Source organism: Protomyctophum parallelum, assembly GCF_964188405.1.
Source record: "Protomyctophum parallelum genome assembly, chromosome: 1".
NCBI classification, from domain to species: domain Eukaryota; kingdom Metazoa; phylum Chordata; class Actinopteri; order Myctophiformes; family Myctophidae; genus Protomyctophum; species Protomyctophum parallelum.
The window spans coordinates 70,562,363-70,580,521 of NC_139697.1; the positions used below are offsets into that span (position 1 = coordinate 70,562,363).

An 18,159-nucleotide genomic window follows, 5' to 3' on the forward strand; every position below is an offset into this window, starting at 1 on the left:
ATGGTGCATTTATATAGCGCCTTTATCCAAGGCGCTTTACAGAGATTGTGCATTACATTCACCCATTCACACACACATTCATACACCGATGGCAGTGGAAACCATTCAAGGCACCAACTAGCACATCGGGAGCAATTAGGGGTTCAGTGTCTTGCTCAAGGACACTTCGACAGTAACTCTGGGGGAGCCCGGGTTCGAACTGGCAACCTTACGGTTACCATCCAGGCACTCTACCCCTGAGCCACCGCCAAGGGGCTCGTCCAATGCTAGGCATTTCAATAAGAAGCCTTGGCTATATGACATTGCAGAGATTAGTCCATGCCTGAGATTCAAGGCACGTAGCTGACTAGAGAGAGACCATCTGGGAATTGGACGTTCGACCCTTGGCACCCCAGTCTATGTGTCGGAGTGTCCCCTGAAGCAAGACAACTGACCCCTAACAGCTCTCCCTCTGTTTATGCCTTTATTAGAGATAGGACAGTATAGGCTGACAGGAAAGGGGGAGAGAGATGGGGAGTGACACGCAGGAAAGGCCGCCAGGATCGGAACTCGAACCCGCAACATCGTATAGGCTATAGGTATACCTTCCTGGAGCGCTACACTAGCAGTCCAGGCCAGGGTGAATTATCTATGTATTTGCTAAATAAATCTGACATCACAAGCGAACAGGATCTGGTGATAGGGATCTTTAACGTTTTAGGTGAAAAAGGGGAAAGACTGAGGAGGATGTTGGAAATGTAAATAGTGTATAAGCGCCGCAACATTTCCGATATGCTCAACTACTGTGAAAGTGCAGCAAAAAAAATGTTGCACATACTTTTGCAATAACAATGACGCAATTGCCCTAAAGCTTTACTAATCAGAATATTCAGAGGAATTGAACCTTGCCTAGCTGAAAATCCAGCAGATGGTAAATGTATCAGTTTTTAACTGGAGCATAATGAATAGCGAATAGACACCTGAGCTACAGGTATATGGGGCATAATGACGGCAGTCGGCTACACAGAGAGATTAATGGAGAAAATGATGGAAGAGATGACATACAGGGAGTGAGAAAGAAGTTTACTTTCTTTTCCCCAGGCTAGCCCCCTTCCAGCCCAGTACTGCACCATACATCTCTCTCTCTCTCGCTCTCTCTCTCTCTCTCTCTCTCTCTCTCTCTCTCTCTCTCTCTCTCTCTACATATCTGACCTTGAACACTTCACTCAGGACAAATTTAACATGCACCAACCGAGAGAGGGAGAGAGAGAGAGAAAGAGCACGCACAAGAGAAAACGCACAGAGCTGACCCAAGCACAATTTCCTGGTATATCTCCCCCAGCCTAAGACATTTTAATCACTGCCAAAAGCATTAACCCCAGACCGGTTTTATTTTTTCTTCTTCCTTTATTGGCTATATTACATGACGCAGCAGGCGGCATGCAAGCGAGAAGGGAGGGAGGCGAGCACTGGCACGGTTCACAACTGTATTATAAACCTTTCCTATCTGTCACTCCTCTCCTCCTGTCTCCTTATACATCCTCGCCCGGTTTGGGGCGGCTTATGCTTTGTTACCCACAAATTAGCCAAGGTGTTTTGCTATCGATGCGGGCATAGTGTTCTCTGCCAATATCTGCCTGGCATAATTGAATTGTTCTCAAAAGAGGAGGAGAATGAAAAGAGAGAGAGAAGCAGAGGGAGGGCATATTGGTGAGAGGGTTGGACAAAAAGTGTGTGTGTGTGTGTGTGGAGGGAGGGGGGGTGGCACACGAGATACGAAAATAACAGTTATGAGAGGTCCAACCAGAGAAACAAGGGGTCCTTGAGGGAGTTCCCCCCCAAGGAGTTCCCCCCCAGGGGGTCCCCAGCTAAATGATAGTTTGGAACCAAATGGACCCTTATTGGACTGTAATTTGGTTCCATTTGTACACTCTCAGAGTGAAGTTAACATTGATTTTACAATATAAATTGTGGTCTCAGAGATAGAAATGCCGTTAAACGGGGTTCCGTAGCCTTCTCTTAAGGGGGTCTCTGGCATATCTTTTCAAATGGGGGTCTGCGGGCTATTTAGTGTCAATTTGGGGGTCCTTGACATGAAACAGTTTGGGAACCACTGCATCAGAAGACCTGTGTTTCATAACGTGGACCACAGGGATTGTGTCTCCTTTACACCGACCTGCCATTCTGCATTCTCTCTCTCTCTCTCTCTCTCTCTGAAACCACTGGTTCATTTTAATGTACTAGCGCAGCGTAGGAGTGCTGATCCAACTGCTGCGTACAGTGGTGCTGCCACTGTAAAAGACCTGCATTATGCTTACACTGCATTGGCACAATGCAGGGTATTGTACGTTCAGTTCTATTGCATTATTTGTACATTGTGACGTTATTCTTTTTAGCCACTTAAACCCTATTGTCCCCCAGGAGTCTATACTTGGCTGCTCCTCCTTTTTCCCTCTAGACATCTTTGTAGATCTATACTATTGTAGATGAGTAGATCTACTACGTCTCTCGACCAACCTCTTATCTGATTATTATTATATATTTTTTTAATGGGTTTTTTTGAGGCTTTCGCCTTTATTTTATATTTGTTATGGAGGGACAGACAGTAGGCTGACAGGGAGAGAGAGGGGGGGATGACATGCAGTAAGGGCCGTCGGGACCGGGAGTGGAACCCGCGGCACACTGCCAGACTGGACTACCAGCCAAGGTGCCTGGACCGCTGAGCCACGGCCCAGGCCTCTTATCCCATTATTATACCTTGTGCTGGTGATCTTTCCAACAAGATATGTCCAACTCATTCCTTTTGGCAACAGAGACAAAGTCGCACAGCAAGCATGTAGTAAAACTGCAACATGACACTTTTATGATGGCTACATCTGTGTGGCTTTTATGCCTTTCACACATTTCATAATAATATTACATTCATGAGTAACACATTCATAGTATCCTACTTTTACAAATGTAAGTAAGTACTGTAACAGAGAGTGGAGAGAGTGGAGGGCAGAGTGGAGTGGAGGGCAGTGGAGGGCATCGATTCATTCATAGTTTAGTCTACTGTGTGTCCGGGGCCAATCTCACAAACCACTGAACAGAACAGCGCCGGAATTCTTGTGAATATGTTTCTTGTGCGACTAATCTCTCAAGACAGATCCTATACTGACAGCAGAATCTGCCCATACCACAGAGGAAGTGAACTAAGAAAGGAGAGGAACCAGAAAAGTAGGTGGTTCCCCCCCCCCCCCCCCCCCCCCCGTCGTGGACTCGTGGCAATAATCACGTTAAACCACACCCTCTCGTGTAATATTGCTTAATTATTTGCCTGCCTCCAGCAGAAAACGAAGGAGTTATTTCTCAGCTTGAGATGCAGGTATAGTCAAATGCAATGAAGTACTAAAGCCCCTATTGCAACATTTAATTGCAATTATTTTTCTAACACAATGGAGCAGCTGTTCATGTTTTAGAGATTTAAACTGATGAAGGAAAATATGGGAGAAATATTGAGGACCATTGCAATGCCCGCCGTTACCACTGCATTTCCTTGGGTGGGTGACGGTCCTCAGCAATACAATACACCCACCCACCAAGCACAGCTGCAGGGAGATGTGTTCATTAGGGGATGCTGTGTGCTACCAACGCTGTCCCCCTCCTTGGCACAAACCATTTGAAGCAAAATGTGCTCTTTTGACACCAACACGTGATCTGTAATCACAGTGTAGAAGACAATAGATGCAGTCCCGCCCCCTCGAGAGACCCGGAAAATAAATCCCCGTTCATTTTCCTCATAGACTTTTCAGAAAGTATTTATTTAAAGACGTTTACGCCGTGGACAAAGCCAACTCTTGTCGTGACAAATCATGACAACAAACACAATTTTTCAGGCCAAAAAAAGAATTAGAAAGTAGAAAAAAGCGGCAGGTTACAACACTTTTTTTCTTGTCTTTCTTCTTTGTAATTATTTGTTTGGTCCAAAATATTGTGTATGTTGTCATGATTTGTCACGACAAGAGTTGGCTTCATACAACGCTTAAAAAGGTCTTTAAATAAATACGTTTTGAAATGTCTATGGGAAAAATGCATTGGGATTAATTTCCTGGGCCTGGCGTCGTCATGAAAGGAGGCGGGACTGCGACGCTCTATAGAGACAATAGACTAGCCCTGCTTAAGCACCATGGACAGCGACACTGTCCCAATAAGGAACCTGTTCCAAGTTAATGAATCACTATAGGCTATGTTTTACTAAACGACATAAGGCATTGGATTTTAATAACATGGGCAGTAACAATAAAGCCTGCGAGCTAAATCACCCAGTCGTCTGTGTCTGTCTATCTGTCTCTCTCCCCAAAAAGCACTTGAATAGAATCGCTAATCAAGTGTGGCATAGGCAGCCAAAAGTCGACACTTCCATTACAAATCAGATCTTTCGATTGCCTTTTCATAGAACTATGATTGACACGAGGAATAAAATACTTTGCGGATTACAGAGAAATGCGAATGACAGAAAATTGATCGGTTTTTAGCAACTGACACTTTTAACCCATTCTGACCTGAGATCAGATTCATACGAGGTTTCCGCCGGACACACACTGGTCTGATGAACCCATTCTGACCTGAGATCAGATCGATTTTTCAAAAAATAGCAGACCTACAAGCTTGTATCGCGCCACTCGGTGGCGCGATATGAGCTTGTAGATCTGCTATTTTTCAATAGCTAAAGCATAACATGATGCTGACACCAAAATGGGTGCCCGGTCAGAATGGGTTAATGATGCACCGTTTACTGCGTGCGGTCAAAGCTGTGGGTGCAGCGATATCAATGCCAAGAGAAGTGAGTAATAATGCCTGTAAAAGTTAGAGAAGTGAGTAATAATGCCCGTAAAAGTTAGATCTCAGATCAGTGCGCGAACAAAGCACATTTAGCTTTTAGCAGCTTAGGGGAGTGAGAAGCACCGAGGTGCATGTGGGTATTCTGCAGTGGTCAACACTGACTCATTCCAAACCCACACATGCAAGGTGTTACTTAAATGGCACACTCTGCATGTCTCTGTACTGCACGATCACCAAAGAAAAGGCAAAAATGAAACTGATAAAGCATTTTACATTTCTATAAATTGAAAGGGCTGAAGGTGATAGAGAAAAAGGCCACACACTGATAGCCACAATGCAAACATTGATATAAAAAGGGAAGCCAACAACCCACGCACGCTTACTTACTTATTTTTAAATAATCATGATATTGATTACACACATAAGCACACACACATTGCCATGAGTCAGAGTGAATGTATTGGATGTGACAGATAATCGTACTGTTTATACAAACTACCCTGAATGGGACCATATTAGGTCTCACACACACACACACACACACACACAGAGAGAGTACGGTGGCTTACCAGAAGTTGACGAGGAAAGGATGCTCAAGGTTCTTCATAATCTGAAGTTCTTTGAAGACATTCCGCACTTCATTCCTCTCAACACACTTCAATTTGTTCATGTACTTCATGGCGTACATTTTCTTAGTGTCCTTCTTCTGCACAATGCAAACCTGTGGGCACAAGGTTGGTTCATTCAGCTTATTGATTGACTATACTGACAAACACCTACTCAGACAGTTCTCTTTCTCTGTGTGTGTGTGTGTGTGTGTGTGTGTGTGTGTGTGTGTGTGTGTGTGTGTGTGTGGTGTGTGGTGTGTGTGTGTGTGTGTGGCAATCCTAGGCAGTATGCATATCAAAATCCTTGACTGTTGAAGTGTTGATTGAACTCAGCAATTTAATCTGGAGTTTACAATTTTGTCTGACAACTTGGCTTCTTTGTGCCTTAATTCATCCTTCGATACAGTTAAGAATCATTCAGAGCTATTTATTTTCAACTGATTCATGAAGCCACACACCGTGGCAAGGCATACAATTACACATTTATGTCTTGCTGAACGGTGAGAATTGCTTCAATCACACCAGCTGCTGCCAGCTTCTGCCATGCCCTGCAGTTTGTTGTAATTATAGAAAGGAAGGGTCAGGCACCTTTTTAAATGCTTATCCTTCAGGCCCCTGATCAGGCACTATCTGGGGAAACTCTGACCATTTTCACAGCTGTGATTTTGTTTCTGGGAGTAATGCTGGTCTCTTGTGAACTTTGATCATTCTTTTTTTTTTTTCTTTTTTTTTTTTGCGGCTTACGCCTTTTTATTGATTTTTTTAAGGGACAGACAGTAGGCTGACAGGAAACGGGAGAGAGATGGGGGGATGACATGCAGTAAAGGCCGTGTCGGGTTCGGGAGTCGAACCCGCGGCACACTGCGACTGGATTACCAGTCCGGTGCCCAGACCGTTACGCCACGGCCTGGGCCACTTTGATCATTCTTAACTATTATACTGTAGCTGAATGCAAGTTCAAGCCAGTAAGGAATAGCCATCTCTCTCAATACTCACATACTGTAAATCTACTCCGACTGCTTTGTTACTGAGCCATACTAATGGCACTGCTTTGAAAATAAATACAGCTTATCATCAGGCAGTGGAGGAAAAAAATAAATTAGACACCCTGAGTGTCTGGCTGCAAATGTGTATTTTAGCTGCATCTAGATGGGGTCTGGGCTGTAGATTACCCTGCTCTGCATTGAAAGACTGCATTTCCACAATGCCATATGTTAACCCATTTAGGCCTGACCTCAAAATTTAAAAGAAAATCTTCTAAATCCTCCAGTTTTCTGAAAATAAATATTTTCACGATTAAAAGAAAATAGCAGATCTACAAGCTCGTAGCGTGCTACTCGGTGGCGCGCTACAATGTTTAAAACACCGAAAGGGGTTCCCGCCCCCAAATGGGTTAATACTCGCCTTCGCCGAGTGGCTATCTCGTATGTCCAAAACCATGACCTTTTGGGGAAACTAACCTCTGTGATGAATGGACTTATAACCACTTTCACTTTCAACTTTCAGCTTTTACGTAGCATTCTTGTATGACAAAGAATGCCATTAATTTGAGACAAAATAAATCATAAAACAAGTTAAATATATGGAGATTGCAGGGTTTTCAGCAGACAACAACCACATCTCTTGCTGGTGCTGCTTTGAGCGTCAATGAGCCTAGTGATTGTGGCTATCTGAAGGAGGGATCTGTGGTGCTGCCGGTCCGCTCAATCAGCCCAACCCAGATCACATCTCTACTGAACGGGCCTGCCAGCCACTGTGATGATTCCGCTGCTTATCTGCACAACAGCAGTGGTGGAGTAGTAACTAAGTACTGTACTTAAGTAAAAATTGTAGGTATTTGTACTTTACTTGAGTATTTCCAATTTCCAGTACTTTTACTTCTACTCCACTACATCTCAGAGGCAAATATTGTACTTTTACTCCACTACATTTATTTGAAAACTTTAGTTACTAGTTACTTTGTAGACTTTGATAATAATTACAAAACATACATTACCCACAACTCTACATTGCAGTATTGATACTTTTACTTAAGTAACAAATGTGCATACGTTTTCCACCACTACACAACAGCTTCTACAGCAGTGTAGTGCGCATGCAGGTTTTCAATGTGGACCGCAGAAAGAAAAAGTAGGGCCATACATAAATCATAAATCATTTATAATAATAATTGTATTTACGATTATTGTGCCAATTTAACCACTTTCAATTGTTATTGTGGACGTCATTATTGTAAAACAAATTAAAAGATATTGGGAAATAGCATAAATAGCATATCAGTGTCCGTGTCCCCAACGCAGACAGTTGTGTGGAGAATAGATTACAGTTGATGCGTGTTTGGAGACACTGCACTGCATATGATAAATAATCAGAGGTCAGATGATTGCTAGCGGTATCACTTTACACCGAGACTCATAATGTACATCCACAAACTGCTTGCTCACGAAATTTGACACAAAGCCAGTTAGGTTTAAATACAATAACAGCCAGTGCACCAGGTTTGCCCAGACGCTAGAGTGAATGTATTGATACAGTACAGCAGGGTTCCCCAATTAATATATTTTGACTACGGTACCAGGCTGGGGGCCGAGTCGGCACGCGCGAGGTCGAGGTCTTGCCCTGAAATTAATGTTCAGGGCAAGACCCCATTTGAAAAGGACCCCCAGTTTGACATGCAGAGGCTACTGACCCCAATTTAATGCCATTTATATCTGGGACCCCCCCCCCTAAAAAAAAAAAAGATTCTTCCGTGGGCCACAAGGGGGGCGCTCCGCGGGCCGCAGATGGCCCGTGGGCCGCTAATTGGGGAACCCTGCAGTACAGCCAAAGGCTCAATACCCAACAACTGGCTAGCCATGTGCTTGATTCAGTGCCACTAGCCCTGAGACTTAAAACTGCTAGGGGAATTGTTTTTGTTGTTTTCAATTATAAGGTCCCAGAATAATAGACTGTTTTTGAAGTGCCCCAGACCCTTACTTACTTTTCCGAAGCTCCCTTTTCCAATAGCTCTTAGAATCTGGAAGTGGTCGAAGTTGACTGGGGACAGAGAAGAGGACAGAGATTCTTTAACTTTCTTACAAAATAGATATCGATAATGCAACAATATTCTGGGTATGACCTTTGGGCGCTTTCAGAAGAGATTTACAAAAACATTTTAAGACATTATTTATTATTTAGTTATATATGACAACTAAACAGTAGAGCCACTCAATGTTCATTTCACTCAGCTGGAACAGTTCTGAAAATTGAATCACATAACTGTTATGCAGCCTTTAAGACCGGGAAAAGACAATATCTAGTGTCATATGCATTTGGCTATAAATATTATATCAATACCGCCCAGCTCTATTCCAAAGATAAAAATGAACCAGAAAGCCACAATTTAAGGACATTTCAAGCTGAGTGACAATTGGCCACTCCCACTAATTTTGGAAGGCAATTCCATTGTCACATGAATCCTGAGACATCTATCTATAAATGCACCATGTCTCTGTACATCTGTACGGTTGTAATGCACGTAACTCGAGAACCGTTCGCCCCACCGACTTCAAATTCACAACACACACGTTCCACACCACCACAGGGTGCAGTGGTGAGTCGGTCGGAACCCACGGTTGTCCAAAACCGCCCCCAAAAAGGCCTCTGCCCGGGTCTGGACAGGGCCCCTGCCCAGTGTCCATATATGAAGCTTGCCTGTTCTGACATCATTCTGACGTCTGCTGCATAGACCCCATATAATATAATGACATCCCCAAAACAGGAAACACATAATTGTTATTAAAAACACTGAATGATTTTGCTGTTTACAATAAAACAACTGTGTCCGGATAGCTCAGTTGTTAGAGCTGTTGCCTTTGGACCACAAGTTCATGGGTTTGAATCCGGGCACCGCCAACTGAGTCTTCAAGAACCCTGCCCCCCCCCCCCCCCTCCCCCCAACACTCAACTTAATTACATGGTCTTCTTTTTCTCAAGTTCAGCCGTGCATGTTTCTATGGCTTATTGTGCATATTGTTATTATTGCTTATTGCCTTCCTGCTTGGTCTCGCCTGATACTGCTTGCAGCTATATGTGTACTTGTTTTAATAATGCTAATCACACTGAATCAGGCAGAGTCAAAAGCACAGTGAACATATCATGTTTTATTTTATTTTACGTGATCTACTGTATGTTTTCGGCAGCAGTTTCATTACACACAGTCACACACGCATGCACACACGTGCGCACACACCTCCTGACCCAGGGGTTACCCAGCTGTCACAGCCAGGTAATAGTACATTTATGTCAATTTAAAAGCGGATGAAGCCTGTTTGTTTTTGGCTGCCATGGCAACCGAGAGGACACAATGTTTCTTCCTCTGCTCTTTGCCCGAGGATGGAATAGCTACCACCCACTGTCTGACCACGCACGCACGCACGCACGCAGACACACAGACACGATATTTAGATAACCGTCTTCATCTTACTCATGTAGGTTAATCGAATAATCAAGTCGTATATAGCCTGTATTGTTTTTGACTTCTTATACTGTATAATATCAACGAACCTTGTAGGTTTGCTTATGCAGTACATGTGCTATTTTCAAGGGAATTTTTATAAACTATAATCAAGGCAAAAGTTTTAAATGCTCATGATATTAGTTACACACACACACACACACACACACACACACACACACACACACACACACACACACACACACAGCCATGAGTCAGAGTGGATGTGACAGATAATGTTATGCTCTGTTAGTCCTGTATCACCGGCTCTTCCTCAGTCGTACTGTTTATACAAACTACCCTGAATGGGACCATATTAGGTCACACACACACACACACACACACACACACACACACACACACACACACACACACACACACACACACACACACACAGCTAAGTGGCTTGCTGTGATGGTTATTTTAGAAAGACAGCTGCGCGACTTTGGATGAGAGAACTGCATGAGCCTTAGCCTCGGTCCCAGGCTTACTTATCTGCGAAAAGAAAAGCCTGGTCACAACCTAAGGCTGAGAAGCTATCGGCGGTTGTATCCTCCGGAATATCCGTCGGATGTATTTCCCCCGGATACGATATTTCCCAGACCAATCACAACACATTTTTCATTCGTGGAGAATGTAAAGTGATTTGTAAAGCATCAACGTCATTTCCTTCGGCGATACTTCCGCTAAAATCCCGCACTTCCGTTGATAGTCTTTTCAGTCGCGGTCTTGCCCAGGGTGCATGAGCCTTGAGATCAGAGAAATTGATACATCCTGTACATAGGTGGGGAGAGAGAGCGAGGGGGGGGGACTTGTTGCATTAAGGTTATGCTGCTTTATAAGAAAGAATAGGGGGTTTAGGCGTTTAACTCAAAGCATTCTTCCCTTTAGGGAATTTTGTCCTGGTTAGCTGCCACATAAGGTTACATAAAACTTTACTGTTTTACTATACTGTACATTTTGCAATTAAAAGCAGGTCTGTCTGGTCTACTGTTTCTAGTGTTGACAGCTAAAACGTGTGTGGGGGTGGTTAGGGGGTGGTCCCATGCGTCACACCCACTTCTGGCCAGTTCAAGGTGTTGAAATGTTCCGAATATTCAGGGTGCCTTTTTTGGTCCAACCAGTTTAAAATTGTCATATCTCCTTACAGCCTACATTCTGTACTTTAATAATCTGTAATGAACAGAACAATTACTCCAACGAATTGAGTCCCTATTTGCCAGCCCCAGTCACAAATGTAACCAAATCAACTCTTATGGGTTGGTAAATACTGGGGATTGAACTGTGTAATTGTATTACTGTGAGAATAGCTTGTTTTGTGAAGGAACATCTGTATAAAGCAAATTTTATATGCCGCATGTATCAAGAGTGGGATTAGTTTATGTTTGGGTCACGGACTGTGAAAACAATACAGAGAATCCTTGCTGAATATGCAGTAGCCTAAATCCCTCAACATCCAGGCACTGACACGTACGCTTGTACGCACACACACGCGCACACATGGACACACACTCGCGCGCACGCGTGTGCGCACACACACACACACACACACACACACACACACACACACACACACACACACACACACGCATGCACACACACACACACACACACACACACACACACACACACACACACACACACACACACACACACACACACACACACACACACACACACACACACACACTGGGGAGTGGAGGAATTAGACAAAGTGCTTTGGCATTGATGTTTTGTTTAATTTCAATTGTGTATTCCATCAAGGCAAACAAAGGAGAATCTTGGTCTCTCTAATTTTGCCTCCATCAATGTGACTTATTCCCTGCTCATGCTCAGTAACAGAGGTAACTTATAAGTTATACCATTGAACCACTCTGCTCTGTTAACTGTCAAGCTGAATTTCAAACAAAAAGTGCACAAGAGTATAGGTAATGGCGTACATTTTTCTCCTGAGCACCTTGGTAGAATGGTGTCTGATGAGGTCTTCCCCTCTATTTCCAATTTTCCTCTATTTTCCCTTTCTCTCTCTCTCTCTCTCTCTCTCTCTCTCTCTCTGGTTCAGCACTACGACGATGGACAGCAGCAGACCAACATGGATCACAGCAAAAAAGTACACATTTATTTTTAAACTTAAAACATTAAAAGATGAAGTACATTGAGCGGCCTATGCATATTCAAAGATGAGGTTGACACGAGTACAGTGACAGGATAGCATTATAGACGCAGCTGCAGCGGAATTGAAAAGGAAATAAGCAATACATTGAACACACGCTCAGATGGATTCCAGGAGGAGATGAAGACAGACAGGAGAGGAGGAGAGAGGGAGGGAGAGACAGGAGAATAGGAGAGAGAGACAGAGAGAGAGAGAGAGAGAGAAGCTATGACAATGCTTTTGTTTTTTGACATTGATGGAACACAGGAGGGCTACTTATAAGAAGAAATTATTATTTACAAGGACAGCCACTTTCATGCCAATAAAGCACATTTTAATTAAATTGAAGAGATACAGTTACTTTTGTCATAAACAATAATACGATTAGGAACAGCTGACACATCCCCCCCCTCGACCTCCTCTCAAGCTCATTACACCTGTGGACCACTTGAGGAACCTCCCAGACAGACCGTTGCTGTGACAACTATATAGCAGATCCTGTGGGTCCATATTGAATGAACCCAGTGCTTCCTACTTCCTAGAGCTAACCCACAGGGAGGATGGCAGCTGGTTCAGTGGTGGAAGAAGTGCTCAGATGTTAAGTAAAAGTAGCAATACCACAATGAAGAAGTACAGTTACAATGATTGTATAAGTGAAGGTCCTCTGTTGAAGTGCAACAGTGTTGGCATCAAAAAGTACCAAAGCAAAGGTATTATGAATATCCTGTTTCACATTTTTTTTTTAACTATTTGTATGAGCCGTGATTGACACATGTTAGCTTGTAGATCAGCTATTATTGAATATCGATACAGTACAGGGCTTAACTGGTCCTGACCCAAACAAACTAAGTAACTTGTAACTACACTTTTCAAATAATTGTAGTGGAGTACTTAAAGGGACACTTCACCCTTTTTGCAAAAAAATATATGTTAATGACGTTTAGAAGCTTTAGAACACTTTCCTGGAGATCTTTATGTGTGTAATATGTGGTTTTAGATATTTTAGATTGTAGCAGTGAGCCTGTTGTCTCTGATGTCATGGACACTAGGCTCACTTCCTTCCTGGACTACATGTTGTCTCAGTAAGACAGCTCTCCCCCTATCCGCAAGGAGGAGCAGTGCACCAAAGAATTATGGGAATTGTAGTCCAGGAAGGTAGTGAGACCAGTGTCCATGACATCAGAGACATCTGTAAGAGACATCAGAGAACAGGCTCACTGCTACAATCTAAAATAACTAAAACCACATATTACACACATAAATACCCCCAGGAAAGTGATCTAAAGCTTCTTAACGTCATTAACATATATTTTTTTGCAAATAGTGTCCCTTTAAGCACAGTACTTGATTAATTGATTCTCAGATGCCACGAACATGTCCTTTCAGTGCATTTTATGCAAACCTAACCTACAGTACAGAGGTGTGTTTTTCACACAGTGTCAAGTGAACATTGACCAAGTAAAACTTTTTGCATACTTCTGCAACAAAGCCTATATATATGAGGTTGCTCTCAGCAAGGTGAAAGCTATTGTTAACTGTAAATGATACATTGAACAGTACACCCATTATTATAATTATATTATTAATATTCTGCAAAGAAGAAATAAGGAGACTCACTAATAAATCAACACTAATGGAAGGACTAGAAATACCACAACAATATCACGCACTAGCTCTCTGTCAACCTCCTACTGGGTTCCCGACACCTTTGGAATACCCAGAGGAAATGGTTGCACAAACCCCTTTGGCATCTTCAGAGCTGTAATGTGAGAGAGTATGCTAATGATGCAGCGGTGCACTCAAATTAGGCAAGGAAACAATACGTCCATTTTGTTAACATTCTGCGAGCCAGCACCGAATGAAACATAATGCTGTTAGCCCTCATGATGGACATTTCGTTCCCCTCTGTTTCCCAATATGAGGTTTAAGTTCATTTGAAGGCAAGGCCCATCACTGAAATGTGTCAACAACTATGAGTGCAATATTTGCATGTTGCTTAGTTTAAAGTACCGCTTTTGGCACATTAAAGGAAACAAAATAGCTGTATTGTGATACATGTTGTCATATGCTTCTGAAACTTTACAGTATGGTAGAGGGGCATGCCAAATAGCACTGAAACCAGTCTTACTCCAATTGGCCAAAGCAGTTGGCGCTATAGCAATTTTTTTAAACTGAAACCTTTGAACAGCCTCGTTTGGCCAAAAGTCATGGTACTTGTTTCCACATGTTCCTTGACTCTTGGGGAATCTGTCACTTTGACCAGTAAGCTCCGCCCTCAGAATTTCCGCAATTTTGAGAAGTTTGAAAACTATTTTTTTGCAATTTGCGGGAAACGTTCTACAGACAATCTATGGACCATTATCTGAAATCCCAGTTGAAAAGAAGTTTGTACGTGAAAACATGAACAGCGAACACACTGTAGTAATGGACAATGACATGCCCAAAACCAGGACACACATAATTGTGTTTACAATAAAACAATTGATTGTGTCTAGTTAGGTCAGTAGGTAGAGCTCTTGCCTTTAGAACACAAAGTCATGGGTTCAAATCTAGGCACTGCCAACTCGGCTTATGAGTCTTCAAGAACCCTGACCCCCCCCCAGACAATTAAAACCGACCCTGTAACAATTACATGGCCTTCTTTTTCTCAAGTTCAGTCTTCCATATTTCTATGGCTTATTGTGCATATTGTTCTAATTGCTTATTGCCTTCCTGCTTGGTCCCACCTTATCGCTGCTTGCAGCTATATTTCTTTCTTTCTTTTTCTTTCTTTCTTTCTTTCATGTATCCTGTCTCTTTCACATGCACGCGCACACACAGCGCAAGTTTGGCATCCTACATTAAATATCTGTCACCAGCAGCTACCACTGTTACAGGTAAGTCATTTTGATTAATGTATGTTTTTGTTTTTCACTCTTCACCCCACTTTATTGTTTCATCCATCCAACATTCGATATTTCTCTCTCGTGTCTCGTCTCTTTTCTTCGCTGTGCAACTCTCTCTCTCTCTCTGTCTGTCTCTCTCTCTCTCTCTCTCTCTCTCTCTCCTCTACTTGCACTCTAATTCCAATATGTCTTAGGTGCAATATAGGACAGTAAAAGGAAGAACAATCACTCCGCTGCAATGTCACGGCAATAACAATAATGTCAAAAAACTGTCAGTCTGGGCATTCAGACCTACGAATTAGAGCATATCAGTGATGTGAATTTAAAAAAATGTCATGATCTCTGTCTCCACCGAGAAAGGCATTTTCTATTTTCATCACCACAGTATTCTCCCACTGGCCAACGGTTGTGGGCAGCACACAGTTCTTTTTTAGTTCAACAGAAATTATTCTGGCTTTGATTCCAACCTGATGATTATACCAGGTGAGAGTTCCACTGATAGACAGATGTGTCAAGGGTCCCTTATAATCCATTATAGTCCATGCTTCTTATGGAAGAGAAGCATGGACTCGTGCAACAAGCATGTCTCTGGTCATAACATATTTTCAAAGACAATATGTATATCAGCTCTGTAGCTCATGTATCTCGACTTCAAACTCATTGATTTATTTTACACTGGTCAGTCTGACAGAAGAGAGTCAGCATATTGAGTCATGTGTGCATCAGGGAAGCGCAGTCATGAGTGTGTGACATTTTCCAGCACTGAACAAGACAGCTATCCAATAATGGAGTTCTCTTCCATCAGTGGTTACAGACAGATACAGCTTCCAATAGAAAGAAGGTATCCAACAAAGAAATATAGATTTCATTTCAGTGCATCAGTCACAGCTATACATGCTTTGTCATGCAGGATGAGAATTTGTTGAGAAGGTTCTTGTTTTGTATACAGATGAAAACCACCTCACATTGACCCCCTTTCCACCGGTTGGTTCCCAATGGGAACCGGTTCAGTTCTTTTTGGTTCTTAGTCCATGAGCCAGATCTCCAAAATTGGTGGGAAAAACTAGACCTATATTAAATTGTTTATAGGATCAATACAAGTAAATTAATATATGATAACCCTTCCACAGTAGTAGCTTTTTCATATTTTCGATTATTTTGCATATTTTCCTACATAATGCCACATTTGCATATTTAAAAATGTAAAATGTGTAATACAGTAAATCATTGTCTTCGTGTAAGTAGCCTACTCAATTGGGGAAGTTTCATGGTGATAACAATCTAATATAGGTATGGTTTTGCACACTCAATTCATAATTATAACATTCCAATTTTGGAGCTCTGGCTCATGGACTAAGAACCAAAAAGAACTGAACCGGTTTCCATTGGGAACCAACCGGTGGAAAAGGGGCCATTCACACCTGGGAACTGCCCAGTGAAACCACACTGTGACTGTAATTCTACTGCTGGCCACTGGAACAGCTGGGCACAGTGTTTGGCAGACAGGGGCACCTTGGCGGTATTTGACGGAGGGGAAAGTTTTACTCAAGCATTTTCCCTGCCCTACCGCTGGGATTCAGACCATGCAGCGGACATTCAGGTCACATGGCCCACTTCGTTAACCATCATCAGCCTACAGCCACCTGGCCCATTTTATTAGATTGGAGGCTGGAGGACAACAATATTTCCTTTTACATTTTCAGCAAATGTAAAACACGGAACATGTAAGGTTCCCTGATGTGATTACGCTTTATAGAGTATAGAATAATCGACTTGTCGTTAAAACATTATGCGTCCAATTTGCAGGTCCTCAAATAATGTATGTACAACAACAGCAAAGATTCATCCAAATACCGGTAATATCACACACATGTGACACGCTGACGCTTATGTAAAGTCTTTGGAGTAAAGCCAAAGTTAATACCTTCATGGAGAGATTTACTCTCAGATCAATGGCTTCACATTGCATTATCCACTTAAGGAAAAGGAATAAATGAAGAGCCCACTTCCAAGCATTACAGTACAGCTCCCTTGATGCGTGGCTTGGTGGTGAGCCCAGCCCGTAAACTACAGCCTGACAGATGGCTAGGTGATTCTTAACAACATTAAGAAAAGACCAAAACAGTCAACGGGATTCAGATGAATTACTTTGCAGAAGGATGCTGACCATCTTAACTGTCAAAGCCAAGTTGCAGCAGTCATGCTATTCTATTCTATTCCATAAATAATGCTTATATACACTGAGTATAGTGACCGTAATTACAAAGCCTTTGTGCAGCAGGAACATTGGCCGAGGTGATGCTTCACAGTTCAGAGCCAAACCTTATCATCATTACATTAGCCATGCCTTGCATGAGTAATTATCATGACAGGTACATTTGTACTACTGAAGTGACTATAGGTAAATGATTTGACGACATGCATGAGTACACGCGTGCAGACAGTCTTGGCGGATGTGGGCCAAGGCTTCCGTACAGGTTCAACTCCTGTTGATAATATAATATTAGGATTTGTATTACAGGTGCAGTTTACCTGCTGTTTGTCTGTCTCTATCTGTATCTGATAGCATAAATGGATGTACACACGTATAACATGATGTAGAATGTGGCTCACCCTCTTCACTGTCCCCTGCGACAGGAGGCTTGCTGGATTGTCCGAGCCCCATGGCTACTCCTCTCACAAATCCTCCTCGTCTGCTTCCTTCAGATCTCCAGTACCGGACAGTTCTCTGTCTGAGAGGCACACATAGCCTGGTCCACTTGAGCCCCCTCTCTCACATGCACACACGTACACACATGCACAGGCACAGGCACACGCGCACACACACACACACACACACACACACGCGCGCGCGCACACAAACACTCACTCACTGGATTGGTCGACCCTGGCACACACACACATACACCCACCACCCATGTGGGTGCACTCACAGACGCACTCACTCACAAAGCAGCTTGTCTGTGCTCAACGCAAAACTTTCTGCCACTTTAGGTCTCCAAAAACAAGCATATTTGGGTCAAGGTGGTCCGGTCGCTCAAGTCAAAATTAGCCAAGCCAACGCAGACTAATGCAGTTGTCCCCGCTGGATCCAACGCTGATCGAATGACGGTGGGCAGACAGGTGGCTGGCTCTTTATTCCAGAGTGTGTGGTGTCTCAGTCTCTCTGCCATGTGACCATCCAATTATTGGGAGGCTAACCTATGAGATGGAGAT

The 18,159-nt window shown here is 43.0% G+C and overlaps 1 protein-coding gene across 1 annotated transcript in view; it reads right to left on the reverse strand.

The window, feature by feature from the left end:
• stk32a (serine/threonine kinase 32A) overlaps positions 1–17,775 on the reverse strand; it is a 121,967-nt gene extending 104,192 nt beyond the window's left edge. The window contains exons 1-3 of the mRNA XM_083765279.1: positions 17,557–17,775; positions 8,392–8,447; positions 5,373–5,524 (exon numbers count right to left, since the gene is read on the reverse strand). Coding sequence (XP_083621405.1) covers positions 5,373–5,524; positions 8,392–8,447; positions 17,557–17,608 — 260 coding nt within the window. The 5' untranslated portion in view covers positions 17,609–17,775. The remainder of the gene's footprint in view (positions 1–5,372; positions 5,525–8,391; positions 8,448–17,556) is intronic.
• Positions 17,776–18,159: the final 384 nt, after the last annotated feature.